Source organism: Danio rerio, chromosome 3, assembly GCF_049306965.1.
Source record: "Danio rerio strain Tuebingen ecotype United States chromosome 3, GRCz12tu, whole genome shotgun sequence".
In the NCBI taxonomy this organism is placed as follows: domain Eukaryota; kingdom Metazoa; phylum Chordata; class Actinopteri; order Cypriniformes; family Danionidae; genus Danio; species Danio rerio.
Window position 1 is genome coordinate 25,032,775 of NC_133178.1, and position 24,348 is coordinate 25,057,122.

At 34.7% G+C, this 24,348-nt stretch overlaps 1 protein-coding gene across 5 annotated transcripts in view; it reads left to right on the forward strand.

Annotated features, from left to right (window-relative positions):
- Window positions 1-24,260, forward strand: part of rhot1a (ras homolog family member T1a) — a 30,888-nt gene extending 6,628 nt beyond the window's left edge. The window contains exons 11-21 of one of the 5 annotated variants that reach the window (XM_009299425.4): window positions 2,125-2,245; window positions 2,399-2,483; window positions 5,541-5,686; window positions 5,787-5,887; window positions 8,036-8,166; window positions 8,245-8,328; window positions 8,438-8,560; window positions 10,524-10,726; window positions 14,902-15,024; window positions 20,455-20,601; window positions 23,238-24,260. In XM_009299425.4, coding sequence (XP_009297700.1) covers window positions 2,125-2,245; window positions 2,399-2,483; window positions 5,541-5,686; window positions 5,787-5,887; window positions 8,036-8,166; window positions 8,245-8,328; window positions 8,438-8,560; window positions 10,524-10,726; window positions 14,902-15,024; window positions 20,455-20,601; window positions 23,238-23,355 — 1,382 coding nt within the window. In that variant the 3' untranslated portion in view covers window positions 23,356-24,260. Of the gene's footprint in view, window positions 1-2,124; window positions 2,246-2,398; window positions 2,484-5,540; window positions 5,687-5,786; window positions 5,888-8,035; window positions 8,167-8,244; window positions 8,329-8,437; window positions 8,561-10,523; window positions 10,727-14,901; window positions 15,359-15,511; window positions 16,794-18,400; window positions 18,630-20,454; window positions 20,602-23,237 lie in introns of those variants that run through there. The other 4 variants (XR_012397419.1, XM_009299426.4, XM_009299427.5 and 1 more) reach the window with 4 other exon arrangements.
- The last annotated feature ends 88 nt before the right edge of the window (window positions 24,261-24,348 follow it).

Genomic DNA, 24,348 nt, shown 5'->3' on the forward strand with positions numbered 1-24,348 from the left:
GACATTTCCATTTATATAAATTTAAATTTGTATAATAACATTTTATATATATATATATATATATATATATATATATATATATATATATATATATATATATATATATATTATTCAGAAGGTCATGATTCACACTTATTAAATAATTACTTTGCATAGTTTTTATGTTACATTCTTCAGGTGATACAAAACACCGACATTTCAGCACAATGCCTTCCTCAGTGTGACACAATTCTCTCACTCCACCCTTCTATCCCAGTCAATCGCATTACCTCATTAGTTAGATGGCCACTCAATAGTTAAAAACAATCTAATTTTCATTTTAATATACTATAATTATGTAATGTGAAGTGTATTTATATAGCGCTTTTATCTTGTATGGCCATACACCCAAAGCGCTTCACAATCATGAGGGGGGTATCTACACACCACCACCGCTGTGCAGCATCCACTTGGATGATGCGATGGCAGCCACAGAACAGCAGCGCCAGTGCGCTCACCACACATCAGCTATTGGTGGAGCGAGGAGACAGTGATAGAGCCAATTCGGTGGATGGGTATGATTGGGAGGCCATGATGAGTAAGGGCCGATTGAGGGACTTTGGCCAGGATTAATTTACCACACAAGGTCAATACTTACCTTGACCATTAAAATTTTTTTTCACCGGAAAATAATATAATAATTATCATCATTCACTTATTCATGTCTACATCAATGCATTAAAAAATAAATTTTCATTACATCATTTGTATCATTACATGCTCAAAATCCATGATTCACTATGTTATAGCTAAACAACAAACCATTAAAAAAACACAACAAGGTCTAATTCCTTATTGATGTAATGAGATGCAATGAATTTATTGATAAATTTTTAACATGTAATGATAGAAATAATGATATGAAAATGTATTTATTAATGTTTTGGACTGTCAAAATTGTACTGCATTTGATGTAGACATGAATAAGTGAATGATGATTATTGATATGTTATTTTCCTGTGAAATAATGTTTTTAATGGTGAAGGTAAATATTTCTTGTGTGGTTAATTATAGTATATTAAAATGAGAATGGGATTTTTTTTAACTATTGAAAGGCCATCTAACTAATGACGTAATGTGATTGACTGGGATAAAAGGTGGAGTGAGAGGATTGTGTCACACTGAGGAAGGCATTGTGCCGAAACGTCTGTGTTTTAGATCACCTGAAGAATGTGAAATAAAAACTATCCAAAGTAATTATTTAATGAGTTGGAATCTTGACCATTTGAATAATATTATTGACAAGATTAACACACCAAAACAAAACTTTATTACTCATAAATGTATTATTTCTCAGTAGTTGTCGCTGATAGGGCATCCGCTATGTAAAATGTGCTGAAATGTGGCGACCACTGGTAAAAAAGTGACTAAACTAAAGGAAAATGAAAGAATAATTAAATGTATTATGTAATTACAATAATATTTATATATTTATTTGAAACCATATAATGGTAATAAGAAGCCAATACTATTTTAAAGAATGTGAAATAGATGATATCATTGTATTATTATGTAACATTAATATATATATATATATATATATATATATATATATATATATATATATATATATATATATATATATATATATATATATATATATATATATATATATATATATATATATATATAGCTATTTATAATCAGAATGATTGTTTTATTTGAATAATGAATGAATGTATTTTTTGATAAGTTTGATTGTGATGGGACTCCACACATAAGAAATTGTTATTTGCTATAATAATTATAATCATTTTTATGATGGGCAAATTAGGTTTTTTTAGATGGGGGAAGCTAAACTGTTGCCATTATTTACTCCTTTAATAAATATGATCTATTTTTGGAATCTATAAGTATATTAAGATGTATAATGAATTCTATAAGTTAGATTAATGTACAAAATTGTATTAAATGTATAATGTTGTATTATGCACATTGTATCTTATACATTGTGTAAGAAAACTGTATATAGTTAATAATAATAATAGTAAGCAGCAATCTTTCTATTTATAATATGCATTTAAAATCTGTTTATTTCTGTTACTCTGTTAATCCTTTATGCTCTGTTTGTTCTGTGTTTTCTAGGTTTCCTGTTTCTTCACACACTCTTCATTCAGAGGGGGAGGCATGAGACCACATGGACCGTGCTTAGGAGGTTTGGTTATGATGATGATCTGGAGCTTACACAAGAATACCTGTTTCCACTGTGAGTGCCGCCCAAATCTAGCTCTTCATGATCATGTCCCGATTGCACAATCATTATTAAGGACTCCTATTATTTTACAGAAATGTGAAAATTTATAGTGTGATTTTTCTAATCGACTGATTTAATCTGATTTAGTCTTGTATTTTTTTCCAGGTTTAAAATACCTCCAGACTGCACAACAGAGCTGAATCACAATGCCTACCTCTTCCTCCAGAGTGTGTTTGACAAACATGACAAAGTAAGCTCAGCAAAAATGCCCATCTGCGTTTGTTAAAGAGCGTTATGTAACATATGTCAGAGTTTAAATGAAAACGATTGAGCATGCTGTATTATAAACTGCGTGAACTGTTCCACAAAGACTGCAGTTGTGGATTTTATTGACATAGCGCATCTTAATTTTCAGTAATCACTCTGATCATTCATACACTAAGGCAAATGGAATATTCTAGAATCAAACATTTTTAAAGCGGTGTTTACCCCAGAATGTAAATGCTGTCATTATTTACTCGCTCTTATGCCAATCCAAATCAACGCGTTTCTTTTTTTTCAATCTTCAGAAGACAAAATGAAAAGATTTGAATGAAATGGGAGGGATTTCCGCTTTTCTGTTGTACAATCTTGATTCATCTTTGACTCTCTTACACTTCAGGATGTTTGTAAAGAGATCAAATGTATGTGAGATAAATGCTCAAGCTCAATTTTAAAGGGTTAGTTCAGACAAGCATGAAGCAATGTCATTCTGAACCTATGAGTCCTTTATTTATTCCTTGAGGATGACAAAATATTATTCGATTTTAATCGAAAATCGATCGAAATTTATGCTCGATTTCGATTATCGAATCAAAAAATAGAATCGTCGATGCTGCCACGCCCCCATGTCACGTCAGCTTGGCTTGCCAAGCGGGGAAAAATACGCTTGTTGAAGTGCTTGTTAAACTGCAGAAGCAGGAGACCCGTCGACAGAGCTTAAACCTTCAGGGCTTGACAATGAGGACTGCCCGATAGCCCGGGGCCAGTGTGCAAGACGCTCGGGCCAGTGTACATTGCTGCCTTGTTGACTGACAGATTGAGCCAGAGCTGCGTGCTGCGACTGTCTGTCAATTGTGTGCAAATACAGTCTCTGCCCTACTGAGCGGATCGATTGTAGTGAGAAAACAAAACAATGCAACGAACTAACGACCCAGGCTATATCACAGTGTATTATGATTGTGTAATAGCCATATATACGGCTAAATGAAGACAGAATGATGAGAAGGGTGAGATGTCATTCTTACCGGTAAATGCGAAAGTGAAAGCATGCTGAAATATTACCGAGAGCTGTTTATCCAGCCTGATCTCAGTTTATCCGTCAGGAAAATTGACCGAAATTACTATCTGTTAATTTTTCAATATTTTAATCGTATAATATGTTGAATTAGGCAAGTTGTTTTGTTCATTTCTGCACTGACAGCTCGAAAGAAAGATTTACATTGATCTGATGCAGTCTCGGTTCATCTGCTATGTCTCTCTATAATTTAAGCCTATAATGCAGAATTCTAGCCAACGTTTCTTTAATAGATTGAATAATTCAATAGATCGATTTTTATAAAAACTTAAAAATTGAAATGAGGCTTTGTATATATGAGAAAGTCTGACCTCTGCTTTATATTCGGTGACGATGTCTGTGGGTTGTTAAAATTAAAGTGCACATTTTCACTTATAAAATATTCTACAGTATACACAAGTGCTCTAAAGTTTGGGGTCAGTATGATTGTTAAATATGTTAAACTAAGCTTCTTCTGCTCACCAAGGCTGCAATTACTTCATCATAAATACAAATTATGAAATGTTGCACGTTAAAATAACTGTTCAAAAGTAGTTTATCATTAAATTTATTCATTTATTCCAGTGATTTTAAAGATGAAATTTCAGCTTCATTACTCCAGTCACATGATCCTTCAGAAATCACTAATATTAATTATTATTATATTTATTAATGGTAATAGTAATAAAAGCAATAATGTCTGGAGTAATAATTTTTTTTGAAACTACACAGAATAACAAAGCAGTTATTTAAAATTTTGATAAATATTTAACAATTTAACATTTTTTACATTTAATAAATGTAGCCTTGATGAACTGAATAAGTTTTCTTAAAAACATTTAAAAATTTACTGTAAATATATATACAGTGGAAGTCAGAATTATTAGCCCCCCTTTGTTGTTTTTTTCTTTTTGTTTTATTTTGGCTAGAATAAAAGCAGTTCTTAATTTTTTATGAACCATTTTAAGGTCAAATTTATTAGCCCCTTAAGCTAATTGTTTTTCAGACTGTCTCCAGAACAAACCATCGTTATACAATAACTTGCCTAATTACCCTAGCCTGCCTGGTTAACCTAATTAACCTAGTTACGACTGCTTCAATCTTTTACTTTCACACTAGTACTTAGTCATTTTAGCAAACACCTCAGATACTGTTGGCTGGTTCCTGTTGGTTGTGCACCTTTTTTTACCGACGCCATAATAACGACAGAGATCACTGCCTATTCACAAGAAGAAAAGTGATTGACAGGTGGTAATTATGTGTGTAACTTGCCTTTATTCATTTACTGTATGATTTGTTTATGGGTAAAACAAAGACCATACAGGTCAGGTAGTTTAAACTGTAGGCTACAAATAGTTAATTTGTTATTAATTAATTAATTATTCATAATCGAAAATCGAATGGAATCGAATCGTGACTTAAGAATCGAAAATGTAATCGAATCTAGAATTTGGAGAATCGTGACACCCCTACAAAATATTCTATTAAAATCACAGGGATTTCTTCCGCAGTGATGTGATCACTTTGTGTGAGGAACAAATACAATTCACTAGTGAAAATAGACAGAAGTTTAAATTCTGCGAGGGATTATTATTTATTAGTCGGCAAACAATGTTCAAGTAATTATTAACAAAGTTAAAATAGCCTGGTGCACAACAAAGCGACAGTCGGCTTTTGGGCAGCGTTACGCTGTCTGTGTTTGTCTGTTGGGCTAGTTTGTTTGGTGTGTTCCACACATTGCCCTTTTTTGGGCAATTTCCAATTCAATTTGTATAAACTGCATTGGCCATCAGTTGGAATGATAATTATTCTTAAAAGCACTTTACTAATAAACTTGAGTTAAATAGAGCACTCTTGATTGGCAAGATGTCAGAGAATATTCACAGGAAGTCTTTAATTATGCACTATAATCATTTTTTGTATCTCTCACAATTTACCCCAATGTATAATTAATCTATATTTTTCTTTTCCTATTCTGAACGTTTGTGTCAGGATCGAGACTGTGCCCTGTCTCCAGATGAGCTGAAGGATTTGTTCAAGGTGTTTCCCTACATGCCCTGGGGTCCCGATGTCAACAACACAGTCTGCACCAATGAGCAAGGCTGGATCACTTACCAAGGCTACCTTTCCCAGTGGACGTGAGTGTGGCCTTCGTCCAACTCTACTTGGAAAAACATACTAAAAATACCTACTTATAAGTTGGTCAGTCATTCATTAAATGCTTTATCTCCATCGCAGACTTACAACATACCTAGATGTGCAGCGGTGTTTGGAGTACCTGGGATATCTCGGCTACTCTATTATTCAAGAGCAGGAGTCACAAGCAGCTGCCATCACAGGTAAAAGTGTTTTCAAAGATGTCTTGATTCATTCATTTGTCTAGGAAGCTAATTTATTTACCTTTTTCCACATGTGACTGGCATTTTTACTGCGTTTAGGAAAAAAAAATCTCCATCCTCACTATACTGCATACAATACACCAGGATGTCCACAAGGTCTTAAAGTATTAAAAGTTCATTAATTTACAGAAATTAAAGGCCCTTAAAGTATTAAGAAGTGTTAAATGCTATTTTACAAGGTATTAATATTTATATCAGTATGCTAAATTAAAGCCTGAATTTAATCGAGGGCTGCACAATATATCGTTTCAGCATCGATATCACAATGTGCGCGTCCGCAATAGTCACAACGCAAAGATATGCAATGTTGAGTCAGTTGCTATAGAGAGTTTGTCCTAGTTGACCAGGAGCTACAGAATTGTATTTAATTACTTGATATATATGGAATTTATATGATTTATGCACAAAAATTGTCTTCTAGTCCACATATCTACATCTACAAGACTATTTCACTTACCCACGGGCAGATAATGTAGAAAAATTTCTTAATTTGGGCTAATTTCTTCTGATGGTGAAAACTAAACAATTTTTTTCTTGCTGTAAGATTTTTTTTGATATTTGTGCTAGAAATTAAACAAAACAATGTATGAAAAGCATTTTTTTGCATTGTGATTATTCAACTTCTGTACCTGAATACTGTTAACTGGATGTGCCGCTTAGCTTCGCGACATGACATGGCCGCGACATAGCTCCGCGCGCAAGACAGTTGAAAGTATCACACACACCAGACGTGCACATTCACATGCTATTTTAAATTAAACTATTCTAATGGCACTCTGTGGTGTGGCAGAAATATGAACAGTGTCCTGAGTCGTAGCTGGGCGCTGCTGACAGCAGGTTTGCGTACTCTGATAGAAGTCTATGTTTAGAATTCTAAAATGCATGGTGCTGCATGGCGCAATGCAGCGTGTCGCCGAACGGCGCATCCGCTGTGCGACTCCCTTTAGACTCCCCAGAAAACCATCAAATAGTGCTATTCAAACTATTTTGTGAAACTGTATTCATATCGCAATATTAACTGCAGAAAAATTAAGTATTGCAATATCAAATTTTTCCAATATTGTGCCACCCTAATTTAAAATACTAATTGCAAATACTGGGATGTTGTATAGTTTATAAAATCTTTAAAATCCTGCTAGATTTGATGTCAAGCTGCTTTGTTTACTGCAGTAACCAAGGCAAAACTTTTATTCCTGCTTTCATAGGTGGCTTCTGCTAGATTAGCTTTTTTATTCAGTTTAGTTTAGGATTAGTTTCTTACAGTCAGTATTTATTAAATATATTATAAGTTAATGTAACCAGTTGAAACCTAAAGTGCCGATGAGGTCTTAAAATTTTTTTGAAAAGGTGTTGAATTTGGATTCCTGTATATACCCTTTACATGATACATAACCATTTACACTCACTGGTAATGTGCATATTTGCCATTGGCCATACTTGCCATTTATCGGTTGTGTTATGGTGAAATGAGATGGGCTTCTTAAATCAGGAAAGAATATGCGGTAGTTCACAAGACCAGTCTCTTCTAAACTAAAACTGGGTCTTCAGTGTTTTCAAAACAGTTTATTTTCATTGGTCGCGATGCTGTAGTTTACGCATGTCATAACCATTGCAAAACTTGCCTGTGGAAGCAATGCCTCATGCACATAATTTAGAATCAGGTTATGCAATAAATAAACCATATACATAGTGAAAACTGAGTGTGAGGTATGTTTGGCATTTTGTTTATGTTGTATCCATCATGAAGTTAATGTTACACTTGGTATTTTGTGACTATTATTATCACAAGCATATCTGTGGTCTGAGATATTTTTGAGATTAGTTGCTCCAGATTATTTCTCTTTGTACTCCTGCTGTAAGTTATTATTCAATATAACCCCATAATACTGCTGTGAAAAGCTTGCTGCTGAAAGCTATTTGCTAATTCAGATAGTTGTCTTTTAATATTTGATAGATGAACTGAATATTTTTATAAATATATTTATAAATAAATATAGTTTAACCCTAGTTACTCCCAAAATTCATGCAACTCTTCATGGGTCATAAGAAAAAGGAGTATAATCCATTAATACGTCCTTGTTTGTGCAGTCACCAGGAACAAGCGTATTGACCTGCAGAAGAAGCAGACCCAGCGCAGTGTTTTCCGATGTAATGTCCTCGGGGCTCGAGGCTGTGGTAAAAGTGGCTTTCTGCAGGCTTTCCTGGGCAGGAACCTTGTGGTGAGTACAAATCCCTCACAGGAGCATCCAGCGTTTTCATTTCAGATAGATTTGACGTTCTCTTTCTTTATATTGCAGCGCCAGAAGAGGATAAGAGAAGACCACAAGTCTTATTATGCCATTAGCACTACTTATGTTTATGGACAGGAGAAATATCTGCTCGTAAGTTTGAGCTCTGTAATTTTGTACGCTCAAAGTAACGCCATCTTCATATCTGGCTTGTGATGAGTACCTTTTTTTCTTTTTTTTTTCTTTTTTTTAAATCTTTTAGCTTCACGAGGTGCTTCCAGACGTGGAGTTTCTTTCTGAAGCTGATCTGGCTTGTGATGTTGTTTGTCTGGTTTATGACATCAGCAACCCACGCTCATTTGAATACTGCGCTAAAGTCTACAAGGTCAGTTCATTTATACAATGTATTTACAGGCGAGACTATCTATAAAAGTACTGAGTATTATCATTATAGCTAGATGTAGTTATGCATAATTTATTATTATTTTAGTAGGTATATGGAACTTGTGTGACTAGGACACTGTAAAATAAAGTTTCAACTGACTATTGTTTAAACGTTGTCAAAAATAGGTTTAAAAAGTTATAATTTGCTCATCAAGATGTTTATTTCATTAATGGTGCAGTAAATCTTTAATACTGTAAAATTTTTTACAGTAAAATTAAAATCTATTTAATATTGTAATTAATTCGTGTGAAGATAAAGTTAAATTCAGTTATATTAATCATATCTAACATCTTCATTCATTCATTTATTTTCTTGTCTGCTTAGTCCCTTTATTAATCGGGGTTGCCACAGCGGAATGAACCGCCAGCTTATCCAGCACGTGTATTACGCAGCGGATGCCCTTCCAGCTGCAACCCATCTCAGGAAAACATTCTCACACACACACTCATACACTACGGACAATTTAGCCTACCCAATTCACCTGTACCACATGTCTTTGGACTGTGGGGGAAACCGGAGCACCTGGAGGAAACCCACGCAAACGCAGGGAGAACATGCAAACTCCACACAGAAACGCCAATTGAGCCGAGGTTCGAACCAACGACCTTGTTGCTATGAGGCGACAGCACTACCTACTGCGCCACTGCTTCCCCATACAACATCTTTTATATAGATATCTAAACCTTTTAAAACCTTTACATTTAGCTTATTACATTTTTCATATTGATTTCATGACATTTACTGACATGCTTGTTTATGTGGATCCTTCCACAAGTGTTGCTGTAACAGCTGAGAGAGGACAGGAAACGCTACCTTATAGCTCAGCAGGGCTGTGCCTGGTCAGTACTTGGATGGGAGACCACATGGGAAAGCTAGGTTGCTGCCGGATATGGTGTCAGTGAGGCCAGCAGGGGGCACTCGGCCTGTGGTCTGTGTGGGTCCTAACGCCCTAGTATAGTGAAGGGGACTCTATACTTCTCAGTGAACACGGTCTTTCGGATGAGCCGTAAAACAGTGGTCCTGACTCTCTGGTTGTAAAAAAAATCCCAGGAAACAGGAGAAATTTGTCCACTGGCCTTTGTTCATCATGACCTCCTGACCATCCCCCTATTGTAATTGGCTTCATCACTCTGTCTCCTTTTCATTAAGCTAGTGTGTGGTGTGCAGTCTGGTGCAAAATGGCTGCCGTCGCATCATCACACAATGGTGGTGGATGAAGAGATTCCCTCAATGTGTAAAGCGATTCTAGTGTCTAATAAAGCGCTATGTAAATGTAAGGAATTATTATTATTGTTATTATTATGCAAGCATGTCAAAGGCTAAACAGAGAGAGATTGTTTACAGCTTTCATTTTCTCCATAGCTGTGACATTGGGGGCTCATTGGTTCTGCTGTAACAGTTGTCTGCTTTTTAAGTAGTTGCAGCATTTTAATTAGGCTACTTGTGCTCTCCTCCCTCACCGTAGTAAGTATCGCAGCTTTCGGATTCGTTTTAAAAAACGATTAATCGTGCAGGCCAAATTTATATTGTCTCTTACATATGATAACTTTATGACTTGATTGATTCTCCATTGCAAAAACTCCATTATTAGGTATTTGTATGATTATTTGGGTGGTTGTTGTTGTTACTATTATTATCATCCTTATTATTATCAACATTATTTTTATTATTATTAGTAGTAGTATTATCATCATTCTAACAATATAGTTTGTGTTGTCGTCAATTTACTGTTTAAGCTCAGTGTTGCTATTAAATGCAAATATGTTTATGCATCAACATTTGACCTTTTTAGGATGAGATTTGGGAAAAATACAATGGAAATAAATGTATTTATTAGCCCAATAAAACACACAAAACTACAGTTAAAATGTATTTCTATTTAACACTGTAATGTCATCCACAGAAACACTTCATGGACAGCAAGACCCCATGTGTGATCATTGCTGCCAAGTCTGACCTGCATGAAGCCCGTCAGTACTACAGTCTCTCGCCGTTGGACTTCTGCCGAAAACACAAGCTTCACCCGCCGCAGCTGTTCACCTGCAACACCACCGAAGCTCCGAGCAAGGACCTCTACACCAAACTCACCACTATGGCCATGTACCCGTGAGTATACAGACCCTTCTAACCCTGACCTTTGTTCTGTCCCATTGACTGCTTCTTTTGGTAGATGGTGATTGGCCTCTCCAGCTCTCCCTGCTCATCTCTTTTGTGTTTGTCTAGTTATTGTCCCCTTGTTATTGTCTAGTTATTGTCCCCTTTTAGCGGCAAGATTGTAGTAGCAGCTACATTTTTTTTTTATTTCTACATTTTAGGAGTTTCAGAGAGTATCAAGTATTATTTGTTTCTTTGACTTGAACCTTAGTGTGTGCATTACAGTTTCTAGTAAATGTGATTTTGTAGTGGCTGTTGATGATCTTCGATATGCAACGGTTCTTTCCTAAGTTTGTTTGTATGAGATCTTTAAATTAAATGGTAATTATGACATTAGAAATTACTGTTATTTATTTATTTATTTGTAAGAAAAAGCTTTTTGTGTGTGAAAGTGCCTACTAATGGTCTGGAACAGTTTGTATAATACAGGATAGTAGTCAGCTTTGTTTTTGGTGATTAAATCTTAGGAAAGAACGGTTTTCATTTAACAAATTTAATTTTCTTTCCGCCAAGTTTTAGTAAAAGCTTCAGGTTTTCTCTGCTTGTTTTGCAGGGCTGCACAATTTGGCTCAAAATTGTGAAAAAAGGATTATCTCAGGAATAGAAAAAGGAAGGAAAAAGGAAAAAAGAATATCTCAGTATCACAATCTTAATAAAATGTAATAGTTTTAAGTAGTTTTACAAATAAAAATATTGAATGGAATATAGAATATGAATATAGAAAAGGTATTTTAAGAAATGCTACATTTTTTTTGCAGTGCAACTAGAGCTGTGGCATATCTTTTAAGAAATTGATTTTCCATCAGGGCGACATGGTGGCACAGTGGGCCCTAGCTGGGTCAGTTGGCAGTTTGCATGTTCTCCCCATGTTAGTGTGGGTTTCCTCCAGGTGCTCTGGTTTCCCCCACAGTCCAAAGGTTGAATAAGCTAAATTGGCCGTAGTGTATGTGGGTAAATGCAAGGGTGTATGGGTGTTTCCCAGTGTTGGGTTGCGGCTGGAAGGGTATCCGCTGTGTAAAACATATGCTGGATAAGTTGGTGGTTCATTCCGCTGTGGTGACTGCTGATTAATAAAGGGACTAAGCTAAAAAGTAAATGAATGATTCTCGATCGATTCTCCAATTTTTTAAGTGCATCCTTATTTTCTCTTGATTTGATTCAGAGTTGTTAATTGATGATAAGTGGATAAGATCGCTTGTGCATTTGGGTGTTTATGTAAGCTGACTTTTATGTGATGATATTAACGTTAACACAGCTAACCATGAGCAGTCTTGTAATTCGCTAACTTTATTAATTCATTTAGGTTCAAGTGGTATTTGTAAGGAATTGGATGCAAGCAGAGTGCGACTGTTCGTAAAGCCTAGATCACCAATTTCTGTTATAAACTAAGCTCAAAACCGTCTCAAGAGAGAATGACGATGCATTTTAGAAATCGCAGATTTGATTTTTCTGACGATTTTTTTCACCAAAGCTCTAAATATAACTCTAAAGTTCCCATACTGTTTTTAGCTGACTTAATTTCTTCTCCCCAAACCTTTAAATACTTTTTTTTTCTTTTAAGCTACTAGAACATTTGTTTTGTTGTTGACGGCAGCCAGTGGGGAAAGTGTTTGATTATTTTTGTTACATGTTTAAGATAATAATTTGTTCCCAAAATGCACATTTTAATTAAACAATAAGCAAGATGAGGTTTGTGAAGAGCAGCATTTACTGGGAACCCTGCAGTTTAAAGACACTTAGGGTGCCTTTACTCCTAGACTTTTGTTTCGGAACCTGGTGCATTTCCCCAGTTAGCGCGGTTCGTTTGGCATATGTGAATCCCACAATCGCGCTCTGATCCATGTCAAAACAATCGGTTGAAGATCGCCTGAATGAGGTGGTCTCTGCTTGAGTGAAATGAACTCTGGAGCAGATTGATTGTAGCAAGAAAGCAGTACAATCTAACCAGCCAATGAACCAGGCTCTAACACAGTGTATTATGGATAATAGGCATATTTGATTGTATGAAGATAAAATGATGATTAGGGTGGGATATCATAATTTTTTCCAGTAAATATGCATTTCATGTCAAATACGAAAGTGAAAGCATGCTGAAATATTGACAAGAGCTTTTTGTCTTTTGGGAAAATTGAGTACACTGCAGTTTTGGTTTATCTGTTATTTCTCTCTATAACGTAAAGCCGATAATGCATAATTCTAGCCAAGGCTATGTATGAGAAAGTCTTGCCTCTATATTTGGTGACGAACTGATGATGAAAGCGCAGATTTTCGCTTAAGTCTTGTTGCTCACCGTCATAAATTTAAATAAGGATGCATGACAGCTGAGCTGGGGTGCGTTTCCAAAAAACCATTGTTAGCCAACTAAGGTCGCAAGTTCCGTCATTACAAACATAGTTCATTTATTTGACTTTCCCAAATCGGTCGTTCCAACAAACATTCGCAAACTGTGTCGCAAACTTCTATGCTTGCAACTACACCTCTGGAGCTGTAGTTAGAAACATACTGTAGTTCCTGGTTGTGTTCTATTCCCAGTTATCCCCCCTATGCCCTATTCATTTAAAACATTCTGACATTTAAACTTGACTTTAATGCTTTAAAAAAAATAATTTCATCGCTCTTTATTTGTAATTTGCTTTTAAAGTATTTTTACAGTTCAGTTTTAGCTATCTTTGTTTATTTTGCCCTCCTAGTGCACTTTGAAAACATTGATGTCATTTTGAACACAGCCGAGCAGAATTTGTTAGTATTAGTTAGTATATATTTTTAAAGTCATTGCTCCAAAGCTTGTGAAAACAAAAAACATAGCATACGTTAATGCTTTTATTCTATAGTAGACTATTTATTAAGATATGTAGCCTCCTGTATATAACATGGGCCTGTTAGTTAGAACATTTCTGCAGTGGTTTGCATGTGTCAAATTGTAAAAGTAGACTTAAAAAAAACAAAAAAACAAAAAACAATATCCTACTTAATAATCATCATTAATATTATTATTATTAAAGTATGATTTTTTTTAAATTTCCTAATAAATGCTGGATTTCAATTCTTAATAAATAGCCTCTATGTATTTATTTATATGATTTATATATGATATTAGAATACGTGTTAGATTTTGTAAGTGATTTTATGTTTTAGAATAGAATGTGGCATATTCCTAATATTTGTAAAGGTAATATAGGCCCTGTATGTGCCGTTTACATGCATTTCAATCAATATGGAAAACAAGTGCATATTTTTACCAAAACTAGTATTGAATTTTTTTTTAAATGCGTGTGCGTGTAAAACAACATAATTTGCACAGAAATTATGGTTTTTTTTTTTCCAAAGAAGTTGTTACTCCGCCCCGTTTAAAGCCTCATTATGGCCGTTTTACGTTATAACTAATGTGGTTCAAACAATAGATATGTGACAGAGAAACTACAGGTTTTGGGAAACACTCGTCATTACATCGTACTTTTCCCAAACGATAAATCGTACTATGATAGTTCAGCCGCGAGTTACATTGTTGTTTGGGAAACACACCCCAGAATTGAAAAAAAAAACCCTGTGGAAGAGTTTACACGAATGTGACTTGTTTTAGCCGTTTTGGAATTTGAAATTTAGCCTCATAAGAATCTTTACTGTGTGAAAACTAACCGCATCAAGAACAAGTGCAACATTTTAATCCCTGTTTCAGGACAAAACAATCGATCTACAGGTGTAAAAGCACCCTTAAACCATCAGTTTAGTTGCTTATGTATTAAAGAACAAAAGGTTACGATTAACTCTGAAACATGCAGCACAAGTTTGTATGCAGTTACATTATTTCCTTTTGGATTTAAAAGCCATATGAGATATCTGGTTCATTTAGATCAATCGTGCAGCCCTATTGCTTGAGTCTCTTTTGCTGGATTGTAGCAAACCTTTTATTATTTTCATCGCAAGGCTTACCATTGTGCTTTTCTATTCCAGTTCTTTCATCCAGCTAATTTTCCACATCCAGCTACCGAGTCGTCTTTTACTTGTAACTTTGCTTGCCTCCTGCACTCCATCTCCAGTCCCAAGTCGGAGGTGTGAGCCTGGGATGGAGCCCTCTTTAAACTGCATCACATGACAATGACTCTTCCTGTCTATGTGTGTTTCTGCAGCCACGCCAAGTTACGCTGCATGTGCGGCTGCAACAGGTGCACCTATTGCATCTGTCACAACCTCCTGAACTCTGAGCTGGTGCGCTCGGTAAAGGCCAAATTCTCCAGCGCTGTTCTCAACAGGTCTCTGAGTATAGCCTACACATCCCCCCATCCTCTTCTCCCTGCGCTGGGCCATATCTAACCTCGGCTTCTTAACACATCTTTCCCTCTTTGTTACTTGATGTTGGCCTGGCAGGTTTACGTTGCATATCCACAGAGGGATGTTGGGACATTTTCTGGCTGTGTGTGGTAGTCATTGGTAGAAATTTATCATCTATATATTTTAAAGCAATAGTCATTTCATCCATGCAAAGCACAAACATGAGGCCTTTTAAAAGCTTCTGTTTATTGATGCAGTGTTCAGCATTTGCTCATTTAAAAGGGTAGTTCACCTGAGAATGAACACTTTATATCAGTGGTCACCTAACTTGTTCCTGGAGGGCCGGTGTCCTGCAGATTTTAGCTCCAACCCTAATCAAACACACCTGAACAAGCTAATCAAGGTCTTACTAGGTATACTAGAAACACAGACAGGTGTGTTGAGGCAAGTTGGAGCTAAACCCTGCAGGGACACCGGCCCTGCAGGACCGAGATTGGTGACCCCTGCTTGATATCCTCACACTGGTATTGTTTTCGAGCTGCTTGGCCTTCTGTCTTGAGTTGGATTTGGTGAAAAACAAACCAAAAATGATTGCCTTATTAATCAAAAATCTTGCCGTTATCTGTTTCATTAGATATCAAAGTTTAAATCCATCTGACATCTTGTAAAAAAATTTAATTATTGGTTAAAAAGGGCCAATGGCGTTGGTAAACACCAGGGTGAATCTGAAGTTTGATTTATAGGTGAACTGATCTTCAAAGCATCAGTAATGCATATTGAGCATGGCATTGCATTTTTTGTTTTTGCTTGAGCCTGTGATGGATCTTAACAGTTTGTTCAACCCAGTCTGCAAAATGCCAACTAAATTCTGCTTGCAGTTGTTTTTACAAAAAACCTGGAATCAAATTTGATTGTCTGATTTAATCTGTTTGTTCTCATAGCACACCAAACAAACATTAAAAAATATTTATTTGCAAAAGGATTGTAAATACAATAAGTAAGGCTTAACAATAAAGTCTCATTAGTAAACACTAGTTAATGCATTAAAATCAGGGCTTAATGGACCCATCGCTAAGCCCCGCCCTCCTTAGTTACTGTTGCTACGCCTGTCAAGCTTTCGTGCCTGGCACGGCTTTTTCAGTGTGTGTGCGCCGGTTTTAGAAATTGGCAGGGATATAATGTCATTTTTGGTGAACAGGTGAGATATCCGAGAAAGCCAGACAAAAAAGGACTGCAGTATGCATTACAGGGGTATATTCACCACATAATAGGCAATCGATTAGAGAATAAATCAATCAAAACTGAAGCTAGCTTAGCCTAGCTGCCTCATACGCTGACCATTCAACAGCTTAGCTCATGCTCAGTAGGAGAGGTGAAATTTAAACATAATCTAATAATAATAAATGAAACCGTGATTTATCTATTTTTACCAAAAAACCTAATAGATTGGGTTTTAGGTTTTAGGGAGAAAAATTCCACCATCCCGTCCAAACTTTAAGGAGACCGGGTATCAGATTTGCACAATCCATATACACTTGCTCGAAAGCTTGTCAGAGCCCCTGCGCGTAACTACAGTTGCTAAGCCATGATTGGTGGATGGTGGTTTTTGGGCGTGGCTTAGCAAAGGGTCAATTTGTGCCGGAACACGCCGGATCCGGATCTGGCACCTCATTTTACCGATCCCCCTCCTCAACTGCCCCCCCTCCCCCATCTGAGTTTGAGCCACTTGTACATTAAGGTAGTGTTCAGGAAAAAAAAGAAAAAGAAAAAAAACACCAGCGAAGAAACAAAAAACAGAGGAACATAAAAACTTTGGAAGTGTTATTGCAGAGCAACACAAACAGCATGCAGAAGTTTAGAGTACAAAAGCCCTGTAAATAGCTACAGAATTTTCAATTTCAGCCTGTAGTAGGCCAGATTAAAATGTGAAATGTTTATATGTAGACTATTAAGCTAATGAACAATATAAGTCTGCACGCATTTAGTGCTGTTATGAATAGCACTGCAAACTAAAACATTCTTTAAAAACCTTTAAAACAAAGTTTAGGTAATTAATTATTCACAGTAATTTAAAATATCCAACAAATCAATTTTGTTCGTGTTCATTATCACAATATATGATATTATTGAATAGCAGCATGTCTACTTAAAAGGAGTAAGCAGTTTTGACCTTCTGGGCAGTTCTTATTTTTAAAAAGAATTGTAGTAGTACAGGGAATGATGTTAACGGCATGGTTCAGGTTTGTTCAGCTCCGTTTGCATTTCCACTGCAGTTTAAGATCGCTTACAGTGGGTAGATTATCATTACAGTTGCATCCTCTCTACTGCCGTTGCTTCCTTAAGCTTTTTAACTCTGGGTCGTCTGATCTAGCTCTCGCTGGATTTGCTCCTTTACACTACTGACCAAAATGCTATTTATGCTATTTTTTATTTATTTATTCTTATTTATGCACAAATAAGAATCGAGAAGCACCCCAAATATATCACTTTGGGTGTCTAGTGTCACAGAATCAGTGTCGCTGGTATTGTCAATTCTCTCGAACCATTCAGTGATCAGCAGTGTTTATTACTCACTTTTTGCAAACAGTGCAGCTGATTTGGAGCCTTAACTGAGATGTTACTGAAAAAGTACTAAAGTACCAAAGCCCCCAAAAGAGACGTATCGAACCAAACGCTACAGTGCAGATTTGATCATTTTTTCTATTTTTATTAAACTTATTTTGAAGTTTTTGTTTCTATCAAAAAACCCAAAAGGCATATCATCGCTTTCACAAAAAAGAAGCCACAATTTTATTTAGCATTGATGATAAGAAATGCTTCTGTGTGGATTGTGTCATGTTATAACTAAGAATATCTATTTGAAAACATTTAACATGTCTTTAACTTTGAATATGATGCTTCCTTTAGGACAGATCTGCTTTTGTCCTCATGTTGTGATTGTTCTTAACCATTTTCTTTGGTCAGTTGAGGTGGATATGCAAGTAGTAAATCTGCACTAATTCACTCATCATTGCTTCAGGGACAAATGTGGCCACAAGGTTCATATGAGCTCTTCCTTTTTGGTTGCATTTCTTCCTGGATCTTTCTTCACACTGAGCTGTTGATTTGGTAGATCTTCTAATGTTTGTTACTGCCTTTAAAATGTAGTGCCAGAAGAATGCATGGGTGTGAATTGAACGATCTCCTTAATTCTTTTGTCACGATTCTCCTTTTTTATGACTGAAGCTAGTCCAAGACCAAGTTAATGCAAGACCAAAACAAAACATCTATTTCTATCTTTTGGTTGATCTCTTGATGCACAAATAATTTATTTGTAAACCTAATTTATTTGAATTGTTTTGTTCTGTCCCTCCATAGGTGTTCCTTTTCATTTGTTTGGCTGGCCCTTTTCCTCTTTGCTTTGCATCTTTTCACATGCTATTAACAGGACATTTGTCCCACTCTCTCTAACCATGTGCCAGCGTTAGTTCAGAAAGCTTTATCAGGGCTTCACAATCAGTGTTTTGACAACTAATGGGCTTAGTTTGTGTTTGTTTTTGAATGGCTAACATGTCTAACCTGTTGCTACTAATATAATGTTTCATCCAAAACACAAGCTTCTCTTGCCCTTATTGTTTGGTGCTTTGATGGATAGTGTTTCACATCTGTTGTGTGGACGTCAATGTCATTTAGCCAACCGTTAACAGACCGTCAGATGTTTAAATTGAGTGTAGTAGTCTCTGTAATCAGGTTCGACCTGCAGCACTTTAACAGCTTTTTTTATATTAAAACATTATTATTATTTTTAATTTCTCTTAAGAAATATTACAATAAAAATTAAAAATGTAATGTAAAATCTAGGTATTTTAATGTTTTTAAAGGTGCTATACTATTATATTATACATTAAATTGCAATATATTATATTATGCGATATTACATTACATTATATATTATATTGCATTATTATATTATGTTATATTACATTACATTTCAATATATTATATTACATTACATTATATATTATATTATATTTAGGCATGGGACGATAATCGTGTTCAAGGTATAGCAGGTTTTGGAAAAGTCAAGGTTTTAAAACCCTCAAAATTTTCTACTATACCATTCGTAAGGTACGAGTAAGATTTTATTTATTTAATTTTTTTCATTTGTTTTTTAGTACAGTAGTATCTCCAGTAGAAAAGATATACAAAGTGGCCATTTTAAAATATAAAAAAACAATCTGTGTTTTTGAAAATAAAGACAGCAGAAGTCAATGATTCATTTGAATTACTTAGCCTGACATGTTTACTGCTCCAAAATATTTAAAATGTTTCTTAAACTAAAATATATTGTGTACAAAGGGGAAAAAGGATTATCCAGACATTTAAAAAGAATATACTTTAGAGCAGTAATCTTATTACCGTGAAACGGTGATATTTATATCCAAAGTTATCATACCGTCAGAATCTTATACTGGCCCATGCCATTATTTTATGAGATATTGTATTATATTACATTATATATTATATTGCATTATTATATTATGTTATATTACATTACATTTCAATATATTATATTACATTACATTATATGCATATACACATATTTGATTTATTTAAGTCTAAGGAAATATTGTAAAGACACTACCGTGAGTACATCTGTGTTTAAATCATATTACACAGAACATAAATGTATAAGCATATCAACTTATCCAGCACAAAATCAAAAAGAAAATAAAAAATATATATATAAACATACTGCAAAACAAAATAAGGGGGTTTTGGAATTAAATTATCTTGATAATATAATAAAAACTATCTATGGGTCAGTGCAGTCTCAAAATGCTAATCGACTGTCATTTAAATCTTTATACTTTTTCCATTTGTCATCGAAGTATTTTAGTTTACAATATAAATCAATTGAATCTTATAAATGGATCATTTTCATATCTTAATAATTGCATGTCAAAAGGCTATTAGTCATTTAAAATAATTAATAATTAAAAAAAAAAGAAAACAAACAAACAAATAAGGCACTTAAAAATGTGCCTTATGTTTGTCATTTAAAATGGAATTACAAAATCTAAAGACCGCATCCATAAAAGCTATTGTGGCCTAAAAGTAAAAGAAGATCTTAGATGAGATATATAAACTATATTTAAATGCTATATATAATAAATAACTATACTAAATGTGAAAATATTAAATAATGTTTTATGCTAATCAATGTTTTTTTTTTTTTTTTTAAACCATTTAGTTATAAACCTTCAAAAGCATTCAACGTTTGTCTAATTTCAGGAACAGAGTTGTAGTAGTGTGTGTGTGAGAGAGAAAGTGTGCGTGTGTCCAGCATGTGGTGAGCAGTGGGTGTTTTAGGGTGGTTCTGTCGGGTGTGTGGTTGTTGAATTGCCATGCTGTGTGCATGTGTGCATAAGGTTGAGACCTTTTATACAAGATCTGGGCACATTTCTGTTGGCTGATGAGGAGTCCAGCCTCACCCATCAGGTTCATGCAGTCAGCTTTGTTGAGGACTCGGTCTTCATGGAGTCGTCTGTCGACCCGTTTGTGCCCGCTTGTAACAGGTAAAGAAAGAGCTGGGGTTGGCACACTTTAAGGCCAGACACTGCAGGTCAATTGGCTCAAAAATGTATTGATTACATGAGGATATTTTTCTAAAATATTGTGTTTATATATAATAATTATGTGCTTGTTTATATTCTTTTCATTACTAATATTTGAACATTAGATGAAGTACAGTTCAAAATTGTATAATATAATGTATAGTGTTTTGTATGATAAAATGAGATATCTAGTCAGGTAAATTATGTATGATTATACCCTTCTGTAAAAAAAATATGCATAGCATAGTTAAATGCTTGGTGTTTGTAACTGTTGCTAAAGTTAAGATTTATGCTTCAGTTCAGTTAAAAAACTCATTTTGATGATTGTAATTGAAATTTACTGGTAAAATATGATAGTTAATATGATAGTTAATATGATAGTTAAATGTGTATCTTTTTTTACATTACACTTTATTCAAAGACAAAAAGCCCCAAATCTCAAAAATAACAATTGCATAAACCTTTTGGCTGCAGTGTCTCACCTTAAATGAGATTATAGGATCAAAAAAGGAATTGTTTTCAGTCAGGTGCTTAGACCACATTCTTTACTCTTTCACTTTTATCCTATTATTCTCACCACATTCAAGATATTTTCAGATGTTGTCTGGACTTTATTAATGTAGACTGCTCAGTATGTGCTCAAATGAATCATTTGTTAATATATGTATTCCATATCACCTTTGTTGCTTCAATTTGCATTGTTTCCCCAGCTACCTTACATTTTTTGTATATCTTTTACACAATACAAACTCTTGCTCTCATACCTTAAAACGCTGAATTTAGAATTTGATTTGACCTTTCCTTTCTCTTTCATCTCTTATATCACCTGAGCAGTGTGTTTAGCTTTTGGCCTCTGAAAACATAAGCTGGCTCTCTCATGCTTTCCCATGCTGCTGCTTTCTCAATTTCAGCAGTTCCCATGCCATTGCGTGTCCAAACTTTGAAACAAAATGCAATGTTGTGTGACGGTTACTACATGCACAAACAATTATATATATATATATATATATATATATATATATATATATATATATATATATATATATATATATATATATATATATATATATATATATATATGAATATGAATATGAATATGAATATAATATTTTTGCATAAATAAAATATTTCATATATAATGTATGAGGACATTTTCATGGCAAATAATAACATAAGGAAACAAAAAAAAAACATTTATATAGATTTATGCATTTTAGGTGTTTACTGTTTAAATGAAGCTTATTGCTACAGTAGATTGTATTTTTCAATTAAGTAATCGGACTTTAATAAAAATGGCAATTATAATTGTTTTACACATTGCTCAACCCCTACAATTATTATAATATACTGTACATGAATCTTTTCAACCCATGCGTAAATAGCTATGGAAATATATTCAAAGACCCCTTAAATGGGTAATCATCTTTATGGTAATATTTTGAGACAAAATGTCCCTTATTACACATACAGACATTGTTTTTGCAGATAAGTTAATCTAATTTGTGTTCAAAACTGTTTCAAGTTTTTTGTTTTGAGACGCAAAATGTTTCAGCCATTCTAAAATCACTATTTGTTTTATTCTCAGAACCACTGACAAGATTTTTTTCTGATTTTATACACTGCCCATATTATCCAAGTTTATTTTCCTAAAAAGTAACTTTTTTTCTGAGAGCAGAATAACATTTCTATATCGCAGTAAATGGAAAAATTTTGATCAATGACCATTTTCTTATATCTTTATTGCAGAGACAGGTAACATATAAGAAACAACACATTGTCTGCATTTTTCCTTTTTTTTTTTTTTAACCAAGTTCAAACTAGAGCTATCCAACATTACGTATCCACACCCACCCACAATGGGCTATATGCACACAGACTTTTATTTTCAGCCAGGGTGCCCAAGGGCTTCCGGTGAACTGTCTTTCCATTAGAAAATAGTCACTTTTAAGATCTGATTTCTTTAAAAATCAGCGATCTTCACTGCCTGTTGGATATATGACATAAGGTGGGTCTCAGATCTGACAAGAAGCACAGCATTAAATTCCATTTCCCTCCACCTTGTCTAAATCAATATGAACATTTATTTTACCTCAGTAATTTCAATGAAATTTCTGCACTAGCCTGTTGCTACTGACGGCGTTCTTTCATATCGTTTTACGCTTGAACAACTAAATGAATGCTTAATTCTATTTACCAGAAGATATTGTAATTGCATTACAACATTGATGCTGTAAAAACAACCTTGTGAAATTGAAAATAGCCACATTAAGCTTTCACCGGAAGTTAAGACTCTAGCTGTGAATAGAGCCCATTCCTCTTGGGAGGAACGAGAATTAAATGCAAAATCTATACAGACTCTTTTCAATGAACACAAAATAAACAATGAAACTATATATTCAAGTATATGGTCCATAAATGTAATAAAAAGAGGGGAGGAAATAACACAAATACAATTCAGGAAGAATAATAAACATTTTCTTTAAAAAAATGTAATAAAAATTCCATGTACTAGCTCGTCATTTACTCTCTTAATGATCCATCCAATTGTATCAGTTTAACAAACACCCTGTTGTTTCTACACTTGTGCTCTTTTACAGACACATGACCCAAGCTGACCTGAAAAACTCTACATTTTGGCTGAGGGCGAGCGTCGGTGCCACTGTCTTTGCTGTTCTGGGCTTTGCCATGTACAAAGCTCTCCTCAAGCAGCGGTGATCAGTGCAAATACAAAAAAAAAACTAAACAGCATGTTACTGCAAACCCAGACCCACGATGATCCCTCATTCCATCCTCGTTTCATTTAGGAGAAAAGATTCCTAGTAAATAGCATAGTACATTTTGTAGAGTAAAAACTGCCTTTCCCAAACCAAGTGTTACAGGAACTCTATTTGTTGGAACGGGACGGGATTTTACGAAGAGGCTTCTGCTCTTTTTCTGATGGGACGGTTTTTAATTTATGCACACGGATGTTTTCCTCAGGTCAGTATTAATTGGTGTGACCTATGTTGGAGAGGGACGGCAGAGAAGCCTGATAGGTGACTGAACACTGTTTATATGTATGTAAATATATATATCTATCTTACTGGACATTCTACGATTGTCTCTAGCTAGCGAACAAACCATATTTTATCCCATAGTGCTCGAGGGAGAAGCACTGAAACCAAGCCATTTCTCACGTCGAGGTCATTTTGCTCATTAAACATCACCATTGTGTTCGTTTATCAGCCTTATTTCTCTCTTTTTGGGCATGTAAGAACAAGGAATTCTTTTTTTATGAAATATTTAGTTTTATTTTGATAAGTTATGCATTTATTTCTTAATTTCCTTACTACCCATGGCCTTCATGAAGAATATGCACACAAATAAAACCTTTTTATGTTCAGTGATGAGATGCCGTAACCGGTTTGTGTTCAACCAGACTAAATAGGACCTGCTTATTACATTACAAAAAGGCGGTATGAATTATTCCCAACTAACAATCACGTAGAGACGCATCATTTTTTTTGTTCTGATGTTTATGCATATGTAACTTTTGAGTGCAGTTTTTCCCTCTTTAAGACCACGGGATTGTTGCGCTTGTGGGTTTTCAGTCATTTACAATAAATAATGGTGTGAATAAACGTGGTGTTTCATTTGCTCTACTTGAAGCTCGCTTCATGGATATGTTGTTTGTTTCTTGCCATAATAGGAAATGGATTTACATATCGA